Source organism: Leopardus geoffroyi, chromosome C1, assembly GCF_018350155.1.
Source record: "Leopardus geoffroyi isolate Oge1 chromosome C1, O.geoffroyi_Oge1_pat1.0, whole genome shotgun sequence".
Lineage (NCBI taxonomy): Eukaryota > Metazoa > Chordata > Mammalia > Carnivora > Felidae > Leopardus > Leopardus geoffroyi.
The window spans coordinates 12,763,862-12,790,821 of record NC_059328.1 but is presented as its reverse complement, the minus strand read 5'-3'; the positions used below and the strand labels follow the sequence as shown (position 1 = coordinate 12,790,821).

At 50.7% G+C, this 26,960-nt stretch overlaps 1 protein-coding gene across 1 annotated transcript in view; it reads right to left on the bottom strand.

Moving 5' to 3' along the window:
- Window positions 1–3,680: 3,680 nt before the first annotated feature.
- ACTL8 (actin like 8) overlaps window positions 3,681–26,960 on the bottom strand; it is a 62,193-nt gene continuing 38,913 nt past the window's right edge. Inside the window, exons 2-3 of the mRNA XM_045482395.1 lie at window positions 7,690–8,065; window positions 3,681–4,943 (exon numbers count right to left, since the gene is read on the bottom strand). Coding sequence (XP_045338351.1) covers window positions 4,191–4,943; window positions 7,690–8,037 — 1,101 coding nt within the window. The 5' untranslated portion in view covers window positions 8,038–8,065 and the 3' untranslated portion in view covers window positions 3,681–4,190. The remainder of the gene's footprint in view (window positions 4,944–7,689; window positions 8,066–26,960) is intronic.

Below are 26,960 nucleotides of genomic sequence, written 5' to 3'. Positions count from 1 at the left end.
CGGTCTGCGGGTTCGAGCCCTGCATCGGGTTCTGTGCTGACAGCTCGGAGCCTGGAGGCTGCTGGGGATTCTGTGTCTCCCTCTCTCTCTTTGCCCCTCCCCTGCTCACACTCAGCCTCTCTCTCTCTCTCTCTCTCTCAAAAATAAATAAACATTTAAAAAAATGAGTAAATAAACAGAAGAGCCAGGTTTTTGCTTAAGGACTTGGTTAACAGAGGCTGGTGTATATAGAACTAGTAACATCTATAATAAAAATTATGATAATAATAGCTAACCCTTATGTGTCTGAGACCTGCTCAGTGTCTTATTATGTTAACTCATCAAACCCATACGATAATCACCAAAACCACCTGAGGTAGGCATCTCCACCAGGTCCATTTTACAGATGAGAAAGCTGAGGCACAGGAGGCCAACTAACCTCCCCCAAGGCAACAGAGCCAGAAAGCAGCACCGCAAGGATGCCGGTCCAGACAGTCTGGCTTCAGAGTCTGAGCCCTTGTCCATTTCGCCATCTGTTTCTCTAAAGGGGACGTAGAGGTGGGAGAGGCAATCAAAGTCTCTTCAACAGCCAGGAGGACACCAGTGTTAACTTTATTCTCCACATCAGCAGACCCTAGAGCTCCTAGCGGGGTTATGTCGGGGAACTTGGCCTTCCACACCCCACCCACACCCACACCCTAACACAAGGGTGCCAAGCCCCAGCTTTGGAAGCAGAAACTGGCAGGACCGAACCCTCATGGCTGGGAATAGCCCCCCTTGGGGCCCTTCCGGTTGCCCCCTCCACCAGCCACGCCCAGCCCCCCCTTCCCCAGCTGCCGAGACCCTGCCTCCCACCCCCCTGCACCTGGTTGCCCCTGGCAGGCAGCCCCAGACCCCTCGTGGAGGATAAGCTTCCCCCAGCTCTGAGCAGCTGCCAGGCCATGCCAGAGCCGGCAGGCATCTTCTGGGCACCACTTGCCGCCCCGCCAGGCCTGGCATGCCAGCAGTTGTGTGTTAGGTTGATGGCCCTGCACAGCCCCACGGAGCTGCTATTTTTAATTTAATTGGAGAGTCGGAGGAGAAAGATGGTACCCAGTGAGGGAGTTTTAAAAGCTTTCGGGGTGGGGGAGGGGGGAGAGAAAGCGAAGAAAAGTTCGTAATTATACACCAGGCAGCCAGATTTGATGCTTGAACAGAAAGGTTAAATGTTACATTCAGAATAAAATGAGAAAAAGTCCTGATGACAGTTGCCCAGAGCTAAATAAGGAGGAAAAAAAAAAATACCCCTTGCCCATCTCTCCTCCAGCTTCCTCGTCTCCCTCATACTCGTTTCTGAGTCTCCCCCCTCCGCTTCTGCCTTTTAAAGCTCAGAAGCCCACAAATAAGCCAGTTTGGAGCACAAAGATTACCACTTACTATGTCAACACTTGATTGCCACCCCAAAGCAGCTTTCACTCGAGCCTGAAAAAAAAATCACACATTTTCATTTCTCAGGCCAATAAGGTCTGACAGGGTCCAGACAACTGGGATGGCAGTCTGGCACTGTGAGTAACCACATGGGCTTTAGTACGGATGGACCTAGGTTCAAATCCCTCCTCTGCCAAGGGACAGATGGTGTGGGTCATAAACAGAAGAATATAAAGAGACGGACTCAGATGGCACACTCCTTTCATCCTTCCTTTTCCCATGGGGAATATAGATGTGATGCCTGGAGCTGCTGCAGTCATTTTGTGACCATGAGGCAAATCACTAAAAGTGGAACAATCGAGAGACAGCATCCTTGAGGATATACCACTGTTCCCCAGGACTGCCTATTTGCAGTCAATAGAGACAAATCAATCCCACTGCGTTTCAGCCACTTTTAGTCTCAGTGTTCTCGAAATGCTGAATCCATTCCTAACTCTGACAATCCCATATTGGCCTGAGCTTGAGGGTCAACTTGAGCAAGAGCATCACATCACTAAGCTTCAGTTTACCTGCGTGTAAATGGGGACAGATGTCACTCACCTCACAGTGTGCACGTGGGGATTGAAGGCGACTTCATTTCTAAGGCACAGTGGCTACGACTGTTGTTCCCAGTCCCGATGAATGGGAAAACAATATCAAATTATAAAATGCCAAGTCACCTTTAATTCAGTAGCACTTTCTAGTTTTCCAAGAGACTTCTCTCCCTTCATTTTGGCTCATCCTCCACCCCAAATCTCTGAGGGGAGGAAGTAGTAGTCCCTATTTTACACCTGGCAGCCTCAGAGAGGTTAAGCAACTTGCCCAAGGTAGCTTAGCTAATGACAGAGCCAGCCTGTAATTCTAATCAGATCCCAAGTCCCCGGGGCCTCGGCCGGGCTGGTTCTGAGCCGTTCTACTAAAGGTCCCACTTCTCCTCCTGGGGACCACTGACGTCTCAGGGTTGGGGACAAAGCTGTGTCTGAGACAATATGGTTCATGTGTCAACACAAGGTGAGTTGGACTCTGGCCTTCAAATTCCTCCTCCCGTCCCTGAAACCTCAAGATTCCTTGAGCTCTAATCCCTCACCCACTGCACTTGTGACTCTATTCACATTAGGGGACCAAGAGCCCTGCTCACAAGGAGCCATAGGACACAGCAGTTGAGAACCCAGGCTGGATCTGAACACCACGCTTGCCACTTAGCAGAAAAAGATATGTTCAAATTTATTTTGAGAGAGAGTGGGCGTGCGCGCGCATGCAAGTAGGGGAGGGGCAGAGAGAGAGGGAGAGAGAATCCCAAGCAGGCTCTGCACTGTCAGCGTGGAGCCCGATGCGGGGCTCAAACCCGTGAACCATGAGATCATGACCTGAGCTGAAGTCAAGAGTTGGACGCTTAACCGACTGAGCCACCCAGGTGCCCCGAGAAAAAAGTATTTGATACATAAATAGTAAGTTCTACGAGTCAGGGTGAGCAGAACAGCTGCTGTAACAAAACAACCCCCAAATCTGTGGCTGAAGGTGGTCGATTTTTCCTCAGGTCCCAGGGCAGTGTAGCGGGGCTGGGTGGGGCTTGGGGAGGGGGGTCTATGTTCCATCTAGTCATTCGGCCCCCTTCCCCCATCGGATCCTCTGCACCCTGCAGGCTGATGGAGCGATTTTAAGGGTCAGGCACACACTGAACTGGCCAGAGCCTGTGGCATGGTCACATGACCCTACCTAACTGCAGGGTGGGGGTAGGGTGCTGGGAAGTGTAACCACACGGCCGAGGAAGGAGGGGCGGTCTCCCACGGTCCCCAGCAGTCTCTCTCAGTCTGCCCCATGGAAAGTAGGCATCCTTCTCCCCCCAGATCACATGACCTTGTTACATTTGATTATTTCAGTCTCCGTCACCTCAAACAGAGTTCCTCAATTACTGCCTCCGTCCCCCCGGTAGATCGCAATCTCCTTGAAGCCAGAAAACCCGGCATCTATCCCTCCGTGGTCCCCAGTGCCTAACACATAGTAGGTCCTCTAACGTGTATGAAATAAATATTACATGAGTAGAAACTCAAACTTTAACAGAATTTCGGGACATCTGGGATAAGGGAGAGAACGTGGCAGAGAAAGAATGAAAGGCTCCAGGCCCCTGACGTCCCACTGGGCGGGTCCCTAGAAGCTGCCCTGGCCCCACCTGGGTCCTCATGGACTCCCGCTCCCTGCTTCTTCCCCAGAGACCGTCCATCCTGCTGCCACACATGACAGAAGCCAGCTCTGGTTCCAAAGAAGTTTATTTGCATATAAAACAAAACCCTGGCCATGGAGGGAGGGCCCTTTGGCTCACCTGTAGCAATTTCTCCCTGGCCAGAAAGAATGAGTAAGACTAGAAACTTCACCTCTCCCATCCCACCCCATCTGGGACCCCAGCACAAGGTCCCGTCTCGCTCGCCCCAGTTAAAACCTACTGAACTGAGAGCAGGACAGCCCAAGGGAGATGCCAGCGAAAAATTCAGTGGCTACGACGGAGACGGTAAGTGATCACTCCCCTCCAAATGACAGACCACCCCCTGGAGACACTGCCTCCGGAAGGTTTCCAGGGTCGACCCCCTGTCCTCCTATGGGCTGGATCTCACTCTTGAAACAAGATAAAACCCTAGTATACCTAAAAAAACAAAAACCCTCATGAACTCGGAATTCCAAAACCAGCTGACCCCACCCCTGCCCAGACCCCCGTCACTGAAATTAATCCTCTCTAACCATGGCGGGGGCGGGACCCAGGGGCCCACAGGTCACAGCCTGAGACTCTCCTCATACTCCTCCTTGGTCATCCACTCAGACCTGTAGGTAGACAGATGGGCCACCACGGACGCTCCCAGCCAGACGCTGAAGTTTCTGTTGGAACCCACCCACATGGTGGCCTTGGAGGAGGAGAAATGATCTGCCATCAGCTCCTTGTACAGGCGCTTGGTGAAGCCGGGGTACAGGGTGTTGCCCCCGCAGGCCATCACGTGGGAGGTGAGCAGCGGGTGCATGGAGGCCTCGCAGGCCAGGATGGCATCCACCACGGCCTGGGAGATGCCGGGCCCTTGCAGGTCGAACACCTGGGGGCTGAAGAACATCTCGGGGGCCAGCCGCTGCATCGGGGTCAGCTCCACGCGGGTGCCGTCGGGGAGCTGGTAGGCGTTGCCGTCGTCCGAGCCGCTCGGCAGGCTCTGGCGGAAGTCGAGCGCCTCCCCCAGGTTCTGCGGCACATAGCACTTGCTCATCTGCGTGGTGGCCACGGTTTCCAGCTGAAACAGGTTGTGGCGATCGCAGTGCTCCTTAAAGAGGCTCTGGAAGAGATAGGCCGCCAGATCCTGGCCCGCGAACTCCAGCGTCTTGCCGCCGGGCTGTAAGGGGCGGCCCAGATGGAAGGGCTGCACGCGGGTCAGGCCATAGCCGGAATCGACCACCACGCCGGTCAGGAGGCCCGAGGCGTACAGGGACATCTCCAGCTGGTCGGCCAGGAGTACGGACGGCACATCCAGTAACTCAAACATAATCTGCAAGAAGGGAGGAGAGACGCTGGGTTATTCCCCCCCCCTTCCCGAACCAAAGGTCCCAGTCCAGCTCTGTCCTTCCCCAAGACTGAGCCACGTGCCCAGCTCTCAGAATGGAAGCCGGTGCAGACCTGTGTCCCCAAGGGATGGAGGCAGGCGGCTGGGGGGGTGGGGGGGCGGTGCCCAGAGGAGGTGGGGCACAGGGCCCCCCCCGGAGCTCATGCTGTGGAAACCAGGGAGGCTCTACAGGGATTCGGAGTCGGATTTGCCCTGGGGAGTTTGACGACCACATTCAGGAGACCCGTTTGGGTGGAGGGGTGGGAAGGGGGGTCAGCTGCGTGTCAGAAACGGTGCTGAGGCGCTTGGCTCTGGGAGCAGCGGTGGACCCAGGGGGGCTACGGCCAAGGGCAGATCCGCCGCCTGGACCATCTCTTTAGACGAGGGAAGAAGAAATCAGACAAGAAGCAAGTGCAGGATATCCACCACTGCCTCCAGAAAAGGGGGGGAAGGAAGGGGAGGGGGGGAAGGAAGGGGAGGGGGGGAAGGAAGGGGAGGGGGGGAAGGAAGGGGGGAAGAAGGAAGGGGAGAGGGGGAAGGAAGGGGGGGAAGGAAGGGGAGAGGGGGAAGGAAGGGGAGGGGGGGAAGGAAGGGGAGGGGGGAAGGAAGGGGAGGGGGGAAGGAAGGGGGGGGAAGGAAGGGGAGAGGGGGAACGAAAGGGGGGAAGGAAGGGGAGGGGCGGAAAGAAGGGGAGGGGGGAAGGAAGGGGAGAGGGGGAAGGAAGGGGGGAAGGAAGGGGAGGGGGGGAAGGAAGGGGAGAGGGGGAACGAAGGGGGGGAAGGAAGGGGAGGGGCGGAAGGAAGGGGGGGAAGGAAGGGGAGAGGCGGAAGGAAGGGGAGGGGGGGAAGGAAGGGGGGGAAGGAAGGGGAGGGGCGGAAGGAAGGGGAGGGGCGGAAGGAAGGGGGGGAAGGAAGGGGAGGGGCGGAAGGAAGGAGAGGGGGGAAGGAAGGGGAGAGGGGGAAGGAAGGGGAGGGGGGGAAGGAAGGGGAGGGGGGGAAGGAAGGGGAGGGGGGGAAGGAAGGGGAGGGGTGGAAAGAAGGGGGGGAAGGAAGGGGCGGAAGGAAGGGGAGAGGGGGAAGGAAGGGGCGGAAGGAAGGGGAGGGGCGGAAGGAAGGGGAGGGGCGGAAGGAAGGGGAGGGGGGGAAGGAAAGGGGGGAAGGAAGGGGAGGGGGGGAAGGAAGGGGAGGGGGGGAAGGAAGGGGAGGGGCGGAAGGAAGGGGAGGGGCGGAAGGAAGGGGAGAGGGGGAAGGAAGGGGACGGGGGCAGGAAGGGGAGGGGGAAGGGAGGGAGGAAGGAAGGAAAGAAGGAAGTGAGGGAAGGAAGGAAGGAGGGAAGCAGGGAGGGAAATAAATCCACTCACCTCCTGGTAAGTGAAGCCTTTTTTTTTTTTTTTCACACATGGAGGCAAAACTGGGATTCTGACATTTAGGGTTTGGCAAAATCCCTAGGCTGATTTTCTCCCCACCCATCACCCCCTAGATCTTTACAGAGCCTCCCTCCCACCGCCTCCCTAATTGCCCAGTTCTGACTGCAGCCCCATGTTTCTGACCCTACACACACAGAAAGGTGGCACCAGGGGGGGCTCCCGTGGCCTTTGGCCACACAGCCACCACTTCCTGCCCCAGCGGGTCCATCTCTCCCACTCAGGGGGAGGGGGCTGCCCCATCCCCGGACTCAGAATACTGTCCCGCCACCATCCATTTCCCAAATGGAAGCCAAGGCCCTCTTTTTCAAATGGGAAATCAAATATGAATCCCACTTAGAACTCTCCAGGAGCTTCCGATCTATTTAGAGCGGGGTTGGCAAGCATTTCCTATAAAAGCTAGACAGCCGGGGTTGCCAAATTTAGCAAACAAAAATACAGGCTGCCCAATTAAATTTGACTCTCAGACAAACAACAATGTTTTCGTGTACGTATGTCCCATGCACTACTTGGGACACGCTTATACTAAAGTATTATCTGTTGCTTATCTGAAATTCAGCTCAGACGTGCATTTTATCTAGCAAACCTACAATAAGTAGGTCTTTTAGCCTTTTCATGCTATATATACAGTCTCTGCCACAACTACTCAGCTCTGTGGTATGAAAGTAACCAAGGACGATATGTAAATGGGTGAACATGGCTATGTTCCAATAAAACTTTATTTATAACAACAGGTGGTGGGCCACTTTGGCCCACTGGCTGTAGTTTGCCAAGACTTGACTTAGGGTAAAATCAAAGCCCTCCCCACCCACAGGCTCGGGCCTACAAGACGCAACCCCTGTGACTTCACCTTCCTGCCTCCCTCTTCCCATCCTCCCTGGTGACTGGAATCACCTCCTCAGAGAAACCCTCCCTAATCACCCTCTCCCCACCAGCCAGCTATCACCCCATTTCATTTTGTTTCTAGCAGTGATCACTCTCCGGAATTCTTAGTGGGTAACTTATTCAAGGTCAAGTCTTCCCCAAGGATGGAACATGATCTCTGGACATTTCGGAATCCATGAACAAAGTACCCAGCGTCTCCCCATCTTCATAGACTATTTCAACTGCCATGTTCCCGTCTGTTGAAGGAAACTCCGTGAACCCCATCTTGCCTAGAACAGGTGCCAGGCACACAGTAGGTACTCAGGAGACCGCAATGGGGCAGATTCTTCAGAAAACGGAGCTCCCGACCCTCCTCATGTCCAAACACAAAGTGCCAGGCCTTACCTCCAGGGTCTTCTGTCGGTCCGCGGGCTCCCTCAGAGGACACTCTGTGACCATCACGGGGGAGTCCTCATGCTCCCGCCTGTGTTTCTCCAGGACAAATGACCAGATGTGCTCCACGCCTTCCCAGTTGAGGACGCGGCCACGCTGGATGGGGTAGCTAAAGGTATCAGGATGGCAAATGTCGATGCCCAGACTCACGCGCCTTCGGGCATAGCTGGGGCCGGGGTTCTCCCTGCACGGGATGTAGTTCACGATGCTCGGGAAGACCATCTGGGGCTCGTTCCACCCAGACAAGCCAGCCTTCAGAAAGCCAGACCCGTGGTCGATGATAATGGTTCTCGCGGCCATGGCGAAGGCAGGGATCTCCGGGACTTGACTGTGGAAGGAAAAGACAGGGAGGGAAGTTACTTGTGAACCCATTCCAGGCCACGGTGGGCTGCTTCCCACTCTCCGCCCCAGAATCAAACCTCAGGCTCCCCTAAAGCCTGCCGGCCTCCCCTTCCAAGCCTTTACACAGGCTGTGCCTGCAATGTCCCTCCAGCCCCAAACTCCTAATCATCCTACAAGGCCCCGCCTGGGAAGTCCTGCCACGCCCTCCTTCCCACCAATTTCTCCCGTTGTATTTTGCACACTCTGTTACACCAGGGGCACGCTTTCGCTCCACGGGAGTAGAGGTCGGGCCGTGTTATTCTTGGAAGCCTTGGTGAGAAGCTTTGCCCCCAGAAGCTCTCAGTGGTGGCTGGCTGCCCGATTCAAGGACTCAGGGACATCAGCCTCAGGGGCCACCGCCATCCGGGATAATAGCGTACTAGCGACAGCATCATGAGCAGGGGTAACGACAGTGACCATGGCCACCAGCAAAGCTGCCTTTCTGGGGTACACGCCCTCTGTCTAGCTCTAGGAGGGAGTTTGCCTGTGAGGTTGAACGATGTAAAACTGCCATTCGTGCCTGCCAAAAATGATCAAACAGCAGCAGGCTTCCAATGGCTTGAGCTGGCAATCATTCCATGTTCATACCCACCTGTAAGGCAGGCAGCACGGTTGCACCCATTCTACAGGTGGGGATAGTGAGGCACGGAGGGCTTAAAATTACTTTCCCAGGGCCACACAACCGAGAAGCAGGGCTGACACCTGTACCCAGAGCAGATCCCAAAGGCCACACTCTGAGCATCAGGCTAGGCACGAGAAGTGGGTTTTGAGTAGGAGCCAGGCAGCTGAGTTACTACATAAAGGGAGGCCAGGCCGTCAGCAGGTTGGCTAAGCATGATCATGGACAGTTCCAACACCCGTAAAGTGGGGGGAATAATAAACGCCATGCTGGAAAGGTAGGCGGAGTCCCTATGTGATTTCCAGACTTACTGCAAAACTCCAGCAGCCGACACGATGCGGCATTGGTGAAAGGCTCGTGACAGAGGTGCCCGAGACAGAATGAGGGGTCCAGACACAGATCTTCGCAAAGAAGGAGAACTGGTGTTTGGCAAGGCACAAAACCAACGAAAGGGAGGAGGAACAGTCTTTAAAAGAAACGGTAGGGAACGATTGGATGTCCACACGCCAACAAAAATGAACCTTAATCCATACCTCACACCTTATAAAAAGCTAACTCAAAATGGGTCATAGATCTACATGGAAAACCTAAAGCCATAATAAAACTATCCAAAGAAACAGAGGCGAAAATCACTGTGACCTCAGATACAGCAAAATTTTCTTAGATGGAACATCATTAGCCTGGTCCTTAGAAGAATGAATCGATACACTGGCCTTTGTCAAAATTTAAGAAATTTGCACTTTGAAAGACACCGTGAAAAAAAAAAAGAAAGAAAGAAAGACACCACGAAGGGTACAAAAAGACAAGCCACGGACTGGGAGAAAGGATTTGCCAATCGTACGTCTGATAAGCCGCTTGCATCCAAGAACATACAAAGAACTCGCAAAATTCGGCGTAAGAAAAACAACCCAAGTTTTCAAGGGGCCAAAAGATCTCAGCATCATGAATATGAATATGAAAAGGCGCTGGGCATCATGAGTCACCAGAAACATGAAAATTAAAAGCAGCACCGTGTGGCTAAGAGAATGGCCAAGGTTAGAGGCTGACCCGACCCGGCGCTGGCGAGGAGGTGGAGGACCGGTGCCCTCGAGCACTGCTGGAGGAAACGCAATTTAGAAAACAGTCTGGCAGTTTCTCCTCTAAAGCGAAATACACCCCCGCCATCCCTAGGATCCCCACTCCTAGGTTTTCTCCCAAGGAAACGAAAACATGTGTTCACCTGATGCTCACGTCAATAGTTGCTCTATTCATAACGACCAAAACCCCAGCGACTGCCTAAAGATCCCTCGGTTGGGGAATGGATAAACGAATCTCCATCCAGCGGACTAATACTCAGCACCGGATGACTGGTACGCATAATCACACAGAAGAAATCTCAAGTGTACCGAGGGAAGGAAGCCAGACTCAAGAGGCAACGACTGTATGATTCGAATCCCGTGACAATTCTGGGAAAGGCAAGTTATAAGGACAGAAAACAGATCCGTGGCTGCCAGCAGCTGGAGGTGGAGTGAAGGGGGGGGGCGGTTGCCCATGAGGGGTCATGGCAGGATTTGGGGTGATGATGGAACCGTGCGATATCCAGGTTGAGGGTGAGTATCACTGGATGTGTTGGGCAACTCATGCAACTACACGCTGAAAGGGGTGACTGTTACTCTAAGTAAAAAATGTTAGGGGCGCCTGGGTGGCTCAGTGGGTTCAGCGTCCGGCTCTTGGTTTCGGCTCAGGTCATGATCTCCCGGTTCGTGCGTTCAAGCCCCACGTCGGGCTCGGAGCTGACGGTGTGGAGCCTGCTTGGGATTCTCTGTCTCCCCCTTTCTCTGCTCCGCCCCTGCTCGTGCTCTCTCTCTCTCTCAAAATAAGCTTTTAAAACAAATGTTAAGGGAAAACCCAGTGGGCGTGAGGACAAATGAAAGCGCGTGAAATCACCTTGCAGAATATGAATTGTTGCACAGACCGCAGACGCGGTGTCTCGAATGTGCGTGGGTGTTTCCTGTAAGACAGACATCCAGGAAGGCAGCTGGGCCCGAAAGTTATTTCTGGGGCTGGTATTCCACCAGCTATATGCTCTGCTTCAGTTCTGGGTGGCCCGCGACTAGGGAGCACGGCAGCCACCGCCTGGCCCCGGCCAGCGGCTCCCCTGCACTGCCAACCTCGGGGCAGTGACTAGGCTTCACCGCTTTGAAATCGTTCTGACATCAGATGGGGCAAAAAGGAGAAGAGAGATGGGGCCAAGGTGTCGGCCTCCTCCCTGGCGTGCTGCCAGGCTGAATGACAGATTGCTCACACTGCATCACCCGGTGAGGGAGAGCGGCGGGCCCGGATGGCATTCCGGGAAAAGAGCTCTGTCCCCGGGTTCCCCGCATCACAAGAGCAGGGTAACCGGCGAACGCTTCCCTGGCCTGGGTGTTCGGAATCACGTGACCCCACTGTGGTTGTGTGTCAGGAGGCTGTCGGGGGGGAGGGGACGCCAGGCCGGTGGCCCAAGTGACCTGGCCTGGGAGCAGAAGGCGGGGGAGGCAGTGGGCCATTCCTCTCCTGGACTAGAACACAGGAAGTAGACAGACATGAAACGTACATACTCAAAAGCATTTTTACAGTCATTTACTCCACAAGCTCCTACCGAGCACCCTCTATGTACCAAGAACTCTCGTAGACTGAGTGGCTCCTGCCCTCCTGGTCCTTCCACCAGTCAGCACCAGACCAGATATATCATGCCGGGGGCAGGGGACGGGGGGAGGCAATTAGTACAATGAAGAAAAGTAGGGGTGCCTGGGTGGCTCAGTCGGTTAAGCATCCGACTTTGGCTCAGGTCACGACCTCACAGTTTGTGAGTTCGAGCCCCACGTCGGGCTCTGTGCTGGCAGCTCAGAGCCTGGAGCCTGCTTCAGATTCTGTGTCTCCCTCTCTCTCCGCCCCTCCCCCCATTTGTGCTCTGTCTCTCTAAAATAAACAAATGTAAAAATTTCTTTTAAAAAAGTAAAATCTGGTAAGAGGGGCACAGAGAATAAGGAACACAGAGGTGTGGTGGTGTTCTCAGTGGGGCAGCCAGAAAAGGCCTCTCCATCAGGTGACATTTGAGCAGAGGACTGAAGTGAGAGAATAAGGCATGTGATTACCTGGAAAAGCATCTAAGCCGAAGGAACAGCAGGTGCAAAGGCCCTGAGGAAGAAACTGCTGGATGTGTTCTAGGAACAACCGGGATGCCAGGATGGTGGGGATGTAGCGGGCAGAGGGAAGGGTGCTGAAGGTCTTGGGTGGGCCTTGCAGGCCTTTGTTTGTTTAGAGACGTGGGAAACCACTGGAGGGGGATGAGCACAGGAAGGACATGATCTGACTCAAGATGTCCATACATCCTTTGGGCTGATATGAACAAGGGACCGCAGAGATAGAAGCAGGGGATGGAAAGGGGATAGAAAGGTGGTGACAGGTGATGGTAGGTAGCCTGCACAATGGAAGCAGCAGTGACGAGGGTGGGAAGTGGCCAGCCCCTGGATGGGTTTAGGAAAGGCCGTTATGGTGGAGTGTGGGACCGGGAGAAGGATAAAGGAAGACATCAAGATCTGGGGCCTGGAAAGCCACAAGAATGAAGTACCCACTCACTGAGATGGAGACGACAGTAGGAGGAGCGGGTCTGGGGCAGGGAGGGAGTCGGGAAGTTTATGTTGGATGTGTGAACAGTTTGTGATGCCTGCTGGGCACGTGTGACGATGTCTGGCGGCAGAGTCTGCAGATGTCTGAGCTGGAGATATAATTGGAACTTACTGAGTGGATGAAATTGCCAGTTTGGGGGATGGGTGAACTCACGAAGAGCCTCGAGGTAGATCAAGCCCGACGCCTGCGGGTAATTTAAGGTCTGGGAGCTGGGCGTTGAGAAGCAACCAGCAAAGAGGATAAGAAGGAATGGCCGAGGGGCTGGCGGGGCATCTCAGAGGCCAAGCAGAGAAAGTATCTCGAGAAGAGAGAAACTAGATGAAGGCCAAGGAAAAATCTGTGGAATTTAAGCCACACGGAAGCCACCGGTAGCCTTGGCAAAAGCATCTCATTGGAACGTCACCAATGGAGGAAAGCCTGAGGGGTGGGAGACGGGGTCTACAAAACTGGCTCTGGGGTGGCAACAACATCAGCAGAGTCCGCAACAAAAGAAATGTTAGGACAGAGTCACCCACACGATGTACGTTTTCTGATCCTGGGTCACAGAAAAAAATTACCATAAAGATTTTCGCAGGCTTCCGTTACCGGTCGGGATGGAGGAAGCCCAGCACAGCCCCGCCTGCCACTGAATGTAACTCACAACATCGGATAAGATGCAAAAAGCGAAAGAAAAGCCAAAGCGGCAGATGAAAGAATGGAAACTTGGAGGTGAGGTTCTCGGCCGTTCTATTTCCCTTTTCTCTGAGGCAGATTCCCAGCAGGGCTTCAGGAGTGGGTCACTGAGAAGTAAGACCAAGAGAAAACCTGTCTTTCTGTCCAGAAGATCAGGAAAGGGGGCCTCTGTAAGTCAGAGAATGTGGAAAGAAGACAGCAGAGGAGGGATCCCCTCATTCTGCGTTAAGAACTGGCTCAGAGCCCAGGCTTGCCTGTGCATGTGAGGGATTGACCCAAAGCAGCAGAGGGAAGGCCCTACGAGCCGACCCGACATTGGAACCACTGCCCCCCGGATGGTCCGAGCCCACCTGGGCGCTAGACGTCTGTGGGCCGCTAAAACAGAACGAAGAAAGCAAGCCGATCTCCAGGGGAGTTTCACAGAACACAGGGTTTCACGGATGACATTCAGGACACCCCACACAGAAACCAAAATTACTCAACATGCAAAGAATCGGGAAAATGTAACTGACCGCTCCTTCAGGGAAAACATGCCCATGCCAACCCTGAGCTGACCCGGATGCTGGAATATGCCTGAAGACATCCGAGCAGCTGTTACAATGGACGTCAAGGTAGACAGGCTGGAAGTGAATGGACAGACACGTGTTTTCAGCGACAAGTAGATACTATAAAAAGAAGCAAGAGGTATGCATAATAGCTGGGGTTTGTCAAAAAGAAAAAAAAAATCTGTGCAGCAGTAGAATAGAGGCGTCAGAGCAATGAATAAGAGAAATTAAGATAGCAATAGAGGGGGTGCCTGGGTGGCTCAGTCGGTTAAGCAACCAACCGACTGTTGATTTCAGCTCGGGTCATGATCTCAGGATTCATGAGTTCAAGGCCTGTATCAGGCTCTGTGCTGACAACCCAAAGCCTGCTTGGGATTCCCTCTCTCCCCCGCCCTCTCTCTGCCCCTCCCCACTGGCATGCACTCTCTGTCTCTCAAAAAATAAATAAAAATGGTATCAATAGAAATTTTCCAAAATTGGGGCGCCAGGGTGGCGCAGTCGGTTAAGCGTCCGACCAGCCAGGTCACAATCTCGCGGTCCGGGAGTTCGAGCCCCGCGTCGGGCTCTGGGCTGATGGCTCGGAGCCTGGAGCCTGTTTCCGATTCTGTGTCTCCCTCTCTCTCTGCCCCTCCCCCATTCATGCTCTGTCTCTCTCTGTCCCAAAAATAAATAAACGTTGAAAAAAAAAATTAAAAAAAAAAAAAAAAGAAATTTTCCAAACTGAAAAACAGGAAAGAAATAATTTTAAAAAGCCTCAGAGACCCATGGGACTATATAAAAAAGTCTAATATTCATGTCACTGAAGTCCCACAGTAAAAAAATATTTGAAGCCGGGCACCTGGGTGGCTCTGTCAGTTAAGCGTCTGACTTCAGCTCAGGTCATGATCTCACAGTTCATGAGTTCGAGCCCCACGTTGGGCTCTGTCCTGACAGTTCACAGCCTGTCAGGAGACAGTTCAGATTCTGTCTCCTTCTCTCTCTCTCTCTCTCTCTCTTTCAAAAATAAATGAACATTAAAAAAAATTTTTTAATAAAAAATATTTGAAGTAATAATGGCTAAAAATTTCCCAAATTTGGTGAATGACATAAATCTGCCAACTCAGGAAGCTCGGCACATCCTGAAGAGAATCCGTTAAAAAGTAAAACATGTGTAGGGGCGCCTGGGTGGCTCAGTTAGTTGAGCATCCGACTTTGGCTCAGGTCATGGTCTCACCATTCGTGAGTTCGAGCCCCGCATCAGGCTCTGTGCTGACAGCTCAGAGCCTGCAGCCTGCTTTGGATTCTGTGTCTTCCTCTCTCTCTCCTCCTCCCCTGCTTGCACTCTGTCTCTCTCTCTCTCTCTCTCTCTCTCTCTCAAAAATAAATAAACGTTAAAAAAATTTTTTTAAATAAATAAATAAAACACGTGTAGACAACAGTGTAGTCAACCGCTGAAAACAAGGTTTTCTCTTGCTCAATGCTGAAAGCCTCTAGAGAAAAAGGAAACGATTATATAGATGGGGGAGCGACAATTAGGCTGACTGCAGACTTCTCATCAGAAAGAAATGTCAACCCAGAATTCTATACCCACCAAGAGTATCCTTCAGGAATGAAGACAAAATAAGACATTCTTAGTTGAAGGAAAACAAAGAACATTCACCCCCAGGAACAATTCTTTAAGAAATGTTAATGAAAGCTCTTCGGGTTAAAGGAAAATGATGCCAGAATCTGGGACCCCCAGAATGAAGGAAGGACAGCAGATTTGGTAAGTAGTTGGACAATAATGTCTTCCTCTTAAAAATCGGTAGGGCCATTGAAAGCAAAAAATTGTAACAACGTGTGCTGGGGTTTCCAGTGTCGGCAGATGTCATACGTGTAACCCCTATGAGGTGGGGGAAGGGACCTTTGTGGTTGCAAGTTTTACACGCTATGTGAAGTGTTAAATATTGACTCTAATTAGAACGTTGAAGGCTAAGCATATATGTGGCAATCCCAAGGACAAGCAAAATAATAATAATAATAATAATACAAAGAGATAAGCCCCAAAATCCAATAGATAAAGTAAAATAGAATACTAAAAAACATTCACATAATCTAAAACATGGCAGGGAAGACAGAACAGAGAAATGGAAGCACAGAGCAGGGTGGGGAGACAAAAGCAGTAGCCCTATATCCAACCATATCAACAATTACACTAAAATAAAATGTCCCAAGCCATGCCAATCACAAGACAGAGACTTTCAGTTTGGAATAACAACAACAAAAAGACCTAACTGTAGACTGTCTCCAAGAAATCCACTTTCAATACAATGATAAAGATTAGTTCCAAGTAAAAGGATAGAAAGAGATAAAACCACGTAAGAACGAACCAAATGAAAGCGGCAACAGCTACCCTAGTATCAGACCAAGTTGGCTTCCGAACATAGACTATCACCGGGAACAAAGACAGATGTTGCATAGTGGTAAAAGGTTAGCTCACCAAAATGTCATCATAACCCTAAACATATGTGCATCGAACAGGTACTCAAACTCTTTAAGCAAAGACTAAAAGACTCATAAAGAGAAATAGAAAAATCCACCATTCAACCTGGAGGCTTCGATCCCTTTCCCAGTAACTGAGAGAAAAAGTAGACAAGCCAAGCTGGCTGTTGAGGATTTTCACATCTTTGCTCATTTTCCAACTGACGTTTATAAAGCATTCCATTAAACAAAAGCAGAATGCACATTCTTTTCAAAAGCACGTGGGACACTCACCAGATAAGCCACCTTATGAGCCACAAAACAAACGTTCACAGATGTAGAATTGAAATCACAGAAATCACATTCTCTTATCCTAAAGGAATTAAGCTAGAAGTCAAAAGCAGAATGATATCGGAAAATCCTCAAACAACTGGAAATTAAACAGTACGAGTCTAGAGAACTCACGGGCCAAAGAAAAAAGAAATAGAAACTATTTTAAAATGAATGAAAATAAAAATATAACCCATCAAAATGGGTGGGATGCAGGTAAAGTAGTGCTCAGAGGGAATTTATAACATTCAATATTCATATTAGAAAAAGAAGAAAGCTTTCGAGTCAATAATCTAGCCTTCCACCTCAGGAAACCAGAAAAGAAAGCATGCCTTAACCCCAAAGCAAGCAGAGGGTGGAAGTGATGAGTAAAATCACGGAAATTGAAAACAGGAAACCAAGAGAGAAAACTCAAGGAAACCAAAAGCTGATCCTTTGAAAAGATCAATAAATTAATAAACCGCTAGTCAGACCAAGGGTGGGGGGAGGGGCAGAAAGACACAGAGGGTTGATATCAGGAATGAGGGGACATTCCTTCAAACTCAGACATGAAAAAAAAATATTACCAACAGCTTTCTGCCTATCAGTTTGACAACGTAGGTGAAATGAACAAATTCCTTCAAAGATAGAAGCTGCCAGGTTTCACTCAAAAAGTACTATAGAAGCTGAATAGCCCCATGACAATGAAAGAGATGAATTTTTCGTTTAAAAACCTTCCAACAAAGAAGATGACAGTCCCACTGGCTTCACCGGTAAATTTTACTGAACCCTGCAGGAAGAAACAAAGCTAGTTGTGCACAGTGTCTTCCAGGAAGCAGAGGAGGAGGGAACGCATCCCAACTTGTTTTGATTGGACACCCAAATCAAAAATATTACAAGAAAACCCAACAACTACCAACCCAAGTCCCTCGTGAACGTAGATACAAAAGCATTCTCGGTGAAATGTTAGCAAACCCAGCAATATACAAAGAGGATAAGCCCCCTCAGCTAAATGGGGTGTATCTCAGAAATGGAAGGCTGGCTCAATATTTTAAAGTCAACAGAATTCGACCTAGTAACAGATAAAGAAGAAAGACCACTTGACTATTTCATTGGCTAAAATCCAATGTGCATTCACAACAAAAAGTTTCACCAGCAAGGACTAGAAGCGAATTTCCTTAACCTGATAAGGGGCATCTACAAAGAACCGGCAGATAATGGTGAAAGCCTGGAACTTTCCCCCTAAGATCAGGAACAGTAAGGACATCACCTCTCACTGCTCCTAATCAATAATGAACCAGAAGTCCTACCCAGGTCAATAAGGCAAGAAAAAGAAAGAAAAGGCATAGAAATTGCAAAGGAAGAAAGAAAACTCTCCTATTTACCGAAGACATAACTATCGGTTTTATTAAAATTTTTTAATGCTTACTTATTTTTGAGAGAGAGAGTCAGAGCATGAGCGGGAGAAGGGCAGAGAGAGAGGGAGACCCAGAATCCAAAGCAGGCTCCAGGCTCCGAGCTGTCAGCACAGAGCCTGACGTGGGGCTCGAACTCATGGACCCTGAGACCCTGAGATGAAGTTGGATGCTCAACCGACTGAGCTACCCAGGCACCCCAGAAGACATAATCATCTATGTAGGAAATCCCAAAGAACCTACAAAAAAAAAAAAGATCCCACAACTAATAAATGAGCTTAGCCAAATCACATCACTCAAGTTCCATGTTTTAAAAATCATTCTATTTTATGTACTAGCAATGAACATCTAGAAATCACAATTTTAAAAACAGTACCATTCATAATATCATCAAAAACCATAAAAGACTTTGGCATAAATCTAACAAAATGTGTCATGAAATATGCCGAAAACTACAAACACTGATGGAAGAAACCCAAGAAAACCTAAATAAATAGAGAGCGATATCGCGTAGTCCAGACTCCAACAAATACAGCCAGTGATTCGGACAAAGGTGACAGGTAGGACATTGCAGGGACGAAAGATGGTCTTTCCAACAAACAATGCTGGAAACAAATTAAACCTCTCTCTGGGGGAAAAAAAAAATAACCTCACCCATTCCTCATCTCTAACAAAAAAAAAAATTAACTTGAAATAGATCATGCAAACTGCAATTACAAAACCCCAAACTATAAGGCTTGTAAAAGAAACCGTAAGAGAAAATCTCGTGACCTTATCTAGGAACATCCCGATGCCCTTAGATACCACACCACCGGTGCAACCCATAAAAGGAAAGATTTTAGATTTATCAAGATTTAAAAGCTCTGCTCTTTAAAAGACACGACTATGGGAATGAAAAACATTAGCCACAAGACTGGTGGACAATATCTGCAAATCACATTTCTGATGTAGGACTTATATCCAGAATATATAAAGAACTATCAAAAATCAGTAATTTAAAAAAATGAACGTTTTAAAAAGGGGCAAACATTCGGACACTTCATCACAGAAGCTGTATGGATGATATAGAAGCACACAAAAAGATGCCAAACATCGTAAGTCATTAGGGAAATGCAAAGTAAAACCACAATGATGCTACTATATACATTCTAGAAAGGCTAAATTTTTTTTGAAAAAGAACAATCCCAGCTACTGGCAAGGATTTGAAGAACTGAAATTCTCATACACTGCTGGTGGGACTATAAAAAGATTCAATCAGGGAAATAGCTTGGAAGTTTTGGACAGAGTTAAACACCCATCTACCAGTCAACCCAGCAACCCTATTCTTTTTTTTTTTTTTTTTTTAGTTTTTTTAAGTGTTTATTATTTTGAGAGAGAGCAAGGGAGAGACAGAGTGTGAGCAGGGGAGAGGCAGAGAGAGAGGGAGACACAGAATCCGAAGCAGGCTCCAGGCTCCGAGCTGTCAGCACAGAGCCTGACCTGGGGCTCGAACTCACAGACCTTGAGATCATGACCTGAGCCCGAGTCGGATGCTTAACCGACTGAGCCACCCAGGCGCCCCTCCAGCAACCCTATTCTTTTTTTTAATTTTTTTTTCAACGTTTATTTATTTTTGGGACAGAGAGAGACAGAGCATGAACGGGGGAGGGGCAGAGAGAGAGGGAGACACAGAATCGGAAACAGGCTCCAGGCTCTGAGCCATCAGCCCAGAGCCCGACGCGGGGCTCGAACTCCCGGACCGCGAGATCGTGACCTGGCTGAAGTCGGATGCTTAACCGACTGCGCCACCCAGGCGCCCCACCAGCAACCCTATTCTTAAGAGAAACCAAATTTTATGTTCACACAAAAGCCTTTACACCAGTGTAAATTACCCAAGCCTGGAAACAACCTAAATGTTCTCCAACTGAGCGATGAATAATAAATGGTAGGTCCATCCAACTGGTGAACCAGTCAGCGGTAAAAAGGAGAAACTATGGATACGTACACTAGTACGGAGAAATCCGTAAGTTTGAATTTCCAGGACATTCTGCAAAAAGGCAGAAACCGTAAACACCGAGAACTGACCAGTGATCGCCCAGAGTGCGGGGCTGGTAGAAAGGGTTGACTACATAGGAGCCCGGAGGAATTTGGTGGCGGGGGAGCACCCATCAGAAAGGATAAATCTTAACGGCATGCAAATCTTTTAAGTGAATTTTTAAAAAGAACACTTTGGGAACTATTGGTGGTGATATTTGAATAGGGGTTGTATCTTCAATGTTAAATTCCCTGCATTCAATCACTATATTGTGGTTTCGAAGGAGAATATCCTTGATTTTAAAGAGATACATGAAGAAGTATTTAAGGTAAAATGTCATGCAATTTACTTTCAAGTAGATGGGAGGAAAAAAAAAAAAACAGCGTGTGTATATAGAAGCAGCCTCAAAGCAAACGTGGTCAGAAGATAATGGCTAGTGCATATAGGTGAAGGGTTTTTGAGAGTGCATTGAACTGTTCTCGCACCTTCTCGAAATATGAACGCTTCTTAAAATTAAAAGCTTTCAGGAAAAGAAAGGCTGGGAGAACAGAAATCAGAGACGGCAAGTATAGACGATTTTGATGAGTTCTGCTATGAAAGCAAGCAAAGAAATACAACAATAGATATGGAGGGATATGGGGCCCCAGGAGGCTTGGAGGGCTTTTTTTTTTAATAGATGAGAAATAATATGTTAAGGTTTTGTGCTGATGGGAATAATCCAGTGGAGAAAAAAGTTGAACCAAATCAGAACAAACGGCAGTTAATTCTGGACTCTGTATTATGAAGCTTTTGCCTGCTTTTCCAATACTATATTCTACCCTCTCCCACAGAGCACAGGCCTCCAGCCTTTTTCTGGTCCTTCCGTCCCCGGGCCATAGCCTACGCTGTCCTCCCCAAGAGCCTTGGATTCCCTTTACCTTCCGTCTGGAACACCTGTGTCAGCTCTTCTGGAAACAGGTGCTTCTCGTCAGGCAAGCCTGAGCTCAAGGGTTGCCCCGTCGGAGAAGCCCTCCCCTGTCCACTCGCTCTGCTCCCAGCCATCACCACAGCAGTGACCTTTGTGAGTCCCGCAGCCCGTATCGAAGTACACACGTTGTATGTCTTCTGGCCTGTTGTCTGTCTTCCAAGTGCCACCAGAGTCCAGGCTCTAAGGCGGACAAGTTTTTGTCTTTTGCTTCCATGGTCCCACCAAATGGCTGGCATGTTTTTGTTAAATCAACTTGTGTTGAATGAATACCGTTCTTTTTTAATATTTATTTATTTATGGAAGCGTGCAAGCAGAGGGAGGCACAGAGAGAGAGGAGGACAGAGGATCCGAAGTGGGCTCTGTGCTGACAGGCTGAGAGCAGCGAGCCTGATGTGGGGCTCGAACTCGTGAACCATGAGATCATGACCTGAGCCAAAGTGGGACGCTCAACCGACTGAGCCATCCAGGTGCCCCGAATGATTACAGTTTTTAAAACACATTGGCATGCTGGCAACATGATGGTTCCATGCGGACTCTGCTTCCGTATCCCTAAAACATTGGTTTCCTCCATTAGCCTCTGGTAACTTCCCTGGCCGAAACCCTCCACCAGCTCCCACTGCCGACAAGAGAGGGTGTGAACTCTGCTGGAAGGCACCAGTCTCTAGCCCCCTGGCTGGCCTCACCTCTCGCTCTCCTCCCCATCCGTGCACCTGGGGCGAGAGCCACGGGTGATATCTGCTTCTTGAGAAGTTTACCCATTTCACATTTCTTCTCTGAAATTCCCTTCCCTGAAACGTCTCCAGCCTTGAAGACCCAAAACCAAGGCTTTACTCCAGAAAGCTTCTAGCATCAGACAACTTTCACCGGGGAGCTCCCTCCTCCACGGACTACCACAACCCAGAACACCTGCTGGGGCTTACTACGTGCCAGGCACCGGGCAAGGCACTTCCCCCATATGATCTCATTTAACCTGCACAAGAAGCCAATGACAAGGGCATTGACCCGTCTCCAGTGTATGGATACAGTCATTATAGTTTACAGACGTGAAGGAAGGCATCGGCTCCAAGACACCCAGTCCACAGGGCGCTCGGGATTCAAATCCATGCCTGAGGTTTCCAGAGCCCAAGGTAAGTGCCGCCCTGACTAACCATGTGGCCTCAGGCTAACCAGTTCACTAAGCCTTCGTTTTCAGATGAGAACAAAACTACCTTTCACGGATGCTCCAAGGACGAGCGATATCGCCTCAAGGGCACGGCACAGAACCATCACACGTTGGCTCCCGTTAGTTGATGGAGCCTCTTACTGCTACCTGTCTACCTGGGGGTCTTTGCTCCCACGGGGTCTGCACGCTATGTGTGCACGAGAGCCCTCCAGGGTTTGTCCATCAAGGCTCCCTCTGGGGCCCATGCCCATTACTGCGTTTGGTTGGAAACATTTTGCAAGGAACTCGGCATCTTCATCCCCACTGTCACTGGCTCCTGAGGAACCAGGTGACGTGGGCAGCGTCACCCCGGCTTTACACCCCCACATTCGGATACTGGCACTTGACTGCCGCTCACCCTGAGCATACGTCCCAAGATCCCTGTGCCATGCGGGAGCTTCACTCCCCATCTCATGAGCACAGCCACCCTGTGGGCTAGCCACCAGCATTGTCCTCGGGTGTTTATCTAAGGAAACGGAGGCACAGGTAGAAAACCTACCAAGTTCCCACAGCCGTTGAGCACTGAACTAGGGCATGATCCCAGAGTCTCTGGCTGCAGAGTTCATGCCTCGAACCAGACAACCACGCTGCTCTCAGCCTCCCCATGCTCCCTATGGTCGGCACAGCACAAAGACGTCCCTGTCCCGCTCCCCTGACCTGCAGACATGTCAGCTTATGTGGCGAAGGGGCATTAAGGTTACAAGTGGGATTTGGGCTGCTCATCATCTGATCTGGGCACGTACCCCGGATTATCCAGTCGAGCCCAAGGGAATCACAAGGGTCCTTTAAATGTGGAGGAGAGAGGAAGAAGGTCAGAGTCAGAGAAAGATCTGGAGAGGCAGCAACACTGCTGGGGAGCACGGGGCCGCAAGCCCAGGAGTGCAGGTGGCCTCTAGACGCTGGGAAAGGCAAGGAGATGGGTCCTTCCTTAGGGCTTCCACGAGGAACACAGCCCTGCCAACAGCTTGATTTCAGCCCCTGAGACTCACTTCACGCTTCAGGCATCCAGAACCGTAAGTTAATAAATCTGTCTTGTATTAAACATGAAGTTTGTGGTCATTTGTCATAGGAGCCATACGGAACTCATACAGACGCAAAAGCAGCTCACGTTTCTTTCCTGTTTGTGGCTGACCAGGCCACGGGGGACCCATGGTAGGGCCCAGAGGCAAAGCACCCACTCCGAGCACCCTGCCGGGCTACCAGGTGAAACCAGACATTTTATCATGAGGCCAGACACGGCTCTCAGCTTCTCTGCAGATCAGAAACCAAGCTGGGGGACAGAAGCCGGGGACCGTCAATGGCTCCAGACTCCCCCTTCCAGGGGCAGGGAGCTGAGCAGACCCCGCCTCCCGGAGGCAGATGGGCTGAACCTCTTTAGAGGAAGTCCAAGGGCAGGGTGGAGTGGATCCTTCCAAGGAGTAACTGGGTTCAGGGAGTCCCTTCACTGAGGCTGGGACAGGGGAGGCAGAATGGAGAGAGATAGAGACAGAGAGAGACATCAAATTTGCATGAGGAGAAGACAGGGTTTTAATTACTCCTTTTCTTAACTCCATTGTACCTTGAGGTATTCTAACATTACTCTCCCTGGCAGGGAGGATTGATTGATTGTCTCTTGGCATTCAGAAACCCTGATTAATGTAAAATTAACCAGTCGTTCTGAACTCTGGGGAATTAATCACTTAAATGTGGGAATTACTCAATAAACCATTCAAACATGCAATAAACCAAGCCATTAAAAATTAATCGCTCGACATCCTGGCCGTGTAAACAGGGCTAATAAGTTCCTGGCAGCCTACGGTGAGAAGGTGGGGGGAAGTAACGCCTTTCCCCAGGTGCCAGCTGCCCCCCAGGATCAAAGCAGACACACCGATGTCCGGGCCACGTGTCACAGATCATTGGGGCAGGTGACCTCTCGTCCCTGGGGCCTCCTGCCCTGGTGTTCGGACAAGGCCGGCACGTGAGAGCGGAGCGCTCACTGGGCTGGTAGCAGGAGAGGGCGGGGTTAGAGCTACAACCTCTGACAAATTATCGAGCGCCTACTGTATACCAGGCACTGTGTGGGGCCCTGCAATGGAGCAGCGGACAAGAAAAGAAGGCCACGGAGCTGCCCTTGGTGTGTGCGTATGTGCCAGAGGGAGGCAGGAAACAGATTTGTTTTATAAAATATCGGCTACAAGGAAAAATAAAGCAAGGGACAGGGGGTAGGTATACGGGAAGAAATTCCTATTTTAAACAGGCTGATCAGAAAAAGCCTCTCCAAGGAGGAGCCACTTGACCAAGACCTGAGGACATGGGGACACAAAGCATGCCGGTATCTGGGGAAGAGAGGGGTAAAGGCCCCGAGGTGGGAGGGGACACAGCGTGGCTGGAAGGGAGAGACCCGGGCGTGTGGGGCGGTTTCCAGTGGGGAGGAGGACAGCAGTGGGGAGCACGGAGTGCAGAGCATGTAGGGCCTGGGCAGGAAACCATAAAGGAAGATGTTGCCCCTGAAGGTTTCTGAGCAGGATGAGAGGGGTCGTGCTCCCCACCCCCCACGTTAGGAGAACCCCACTGGCGCTAGACTAAGGATGGGGGGCGGGCACAGACGGAAACAAGAAGGCCAGTTAGGAGGTGGCCACAATCAACAGGGGCAGCCACCGCGGCCTCACCCCATCCGGTCAACAGCCCCTGCAACTCGCTTTGGCCCCACCCTGTACTTAACCCTCAGCCCAGGGCTGTGTCCCAACCCTCTGACCACAGTGACTGGTTTAGGGAAGGACAAGTGACCCGATGTAAGCCAATGACGAGGAGACACTAACTCAGGGCTTCTGGGAAAGAACATTTTTCTCTCTTATCACAGAGGGCCACCCCCACGAAACATTTTCTGCTGTTTTGCATGCACGTGTCAGATCCGAAACTCCCACGGTCCTTTACGCGACTGCCTGAGGATAAAGTGGGCCTGGGGAGAAGGGCAGAGCCGAGAACGTCCCAGAGAAATGGGGCCAGCGGGCAACGTCATACACTTCTGGATCAAACCGTTCCTGAAGCCAGGCTCCTTCTGGGGTTTTCAGTTCTCTGAGCCAATCAATGTCCTTGTTTTGTTTGAGCCACTTTGGGTCGGTGGGATTCCTGACACACAATTCCTACGCTGGGTGTATGATTTCACCTAGGCCTTACACATACCCTTTGAGGTCAGTATTATATCCAATTTTCCAACCTATAGGTAAGAAGATGGAAAAACTTCCCAATGGCATACCGCTGGAATTTGACAAAACTGGAATTTGAACACAAATCTCACGGGCTTTAAAATCCTTGCCTTGAACTACCTCTACAACCACAGGGGCCTTCAGCGGGACCGAATAGCTGAAATCAGGAACAGCCGCACAGCACGCAGTGTCACCTGCTCACTCCCTCAGCACACACCACGGCCAACAGGCATCACTAACCTTCTGAAGAGCCCTTCCCGCAGGGACTCTCTCCCCCCCGCTTACAGCCACCTGGAGGCCCCACATGACACATTAACAGTACACAGTCCTGACAAGTTCAAGAACGAATGCTGGCTGCTGAGTCATGGCTCCCAAGCCAGCCCAGGCCCCTGCCGGGAACCCCAGGAGACTGACCTCCACGCCGAAATCCAGGAGAAGCCACCAAGAGCCGGCGGTGGCCGGGCCCCTGCAGAGAAACCGCAGCCCGGAGGACAAGACCGCGGCAGCACTCACAGGGGAAGCCAGGAAACCCCCACCTGTGCCCCACACTGTCCTAGGCAGGTCACGAATTTGAAAACCAACAGAAATTTCCAGAAAAATATAAAACGCCAACATCGGTAAAAGAAGAAACAAAAAAGTTGAGCAGAATAAACCATTAAATAAATTGAAATGGTAATTAAAGATAAGCCCCCCCAGAGGGCCGTGGCCCCACGTAAGTGTAGAGGTGAGCACAGAGGTCAGCTCTACCGAATGGATTATCCCTCGGTTATAGAAAATAGGGAAAAAGCACCGAACTCATTTTATGAAGTTGGTATAAGGTGAATTTCACAACCGAGTAAGGAGATGATAAGCAAAGAAAATCATAAGCCCATTCCACTCATGAACGTAAGTGAATGTAACTCCAACTTTAATATCAGCTAACCGGGAGTGCCTGGGTGGCTCAGTCGGTTAAGCGTCCGACTTTGGCTGGGTCATGATCTCACAGTGCGTGAGTTTGAGCCCCTACCAGGCTCTGTGCTGACAGCTGAGAGCCTGGAGCCTGCTTTGGATTCTGTGTCTTCCTCTCTCTCTCTCTCTCAAAAGTAAAAAAATTTTAAAAATAACATTAAAATTTTTTTTTATTTTTTTTAATTTTTTAATGTTTTTATTTATTTTTGAGACAGAGAGACACAGAGCATGAGCAGGGGAGGGGCAGAGACAGAGGGAGACACAGAATCCGGAGCAGGCTCCAGGCTCCGAGCTGTCAGCACAGAGCCCGATGCGGGGCTCGAACTCACGGACCGTGATATCATGACCTGAGCTGAAGTCAGACGCTCAAAGGGCTGAGCCACCTAGGCGCCCCTAAAAAACTTTTTCAAAAGGATCAGCTAACCAGGGCAAGCGTCAAGTTAAAGCAACTTGGTAGAGAGGCAGCACGGGTCAGATCAGGTCGGACAGCCTGGGTTCCGATGCCAACGACCCCTCCATTCCTCGCTAGCTGCCTAACTCCCCTGGATCCTGCCCTGGGCCCTGGGCTCCACCCCCAGTATGTGTGCACATGCACACACAACACAACACATGCATACGGGCACGCTTGTGCACACACATACACACGCGTATGCACACATGCACTCACTCACACGCACACCTACCCGCGTGCATGTGTGCATCCTCAGTCACTCGGCCACACGACCCAACTTCCACCCTGATCACTAACACCGTCCAGGCCCCAGAGAAGCGCGTGCAGAAGCTCCTGTTCGACATCACAGAAACGAGAGGCCACCGGAGCGCAAAGGCCGGGGACCAGAAGGACCCAGCTTTGAGGGGTGACAGGCACTGAGCAGCA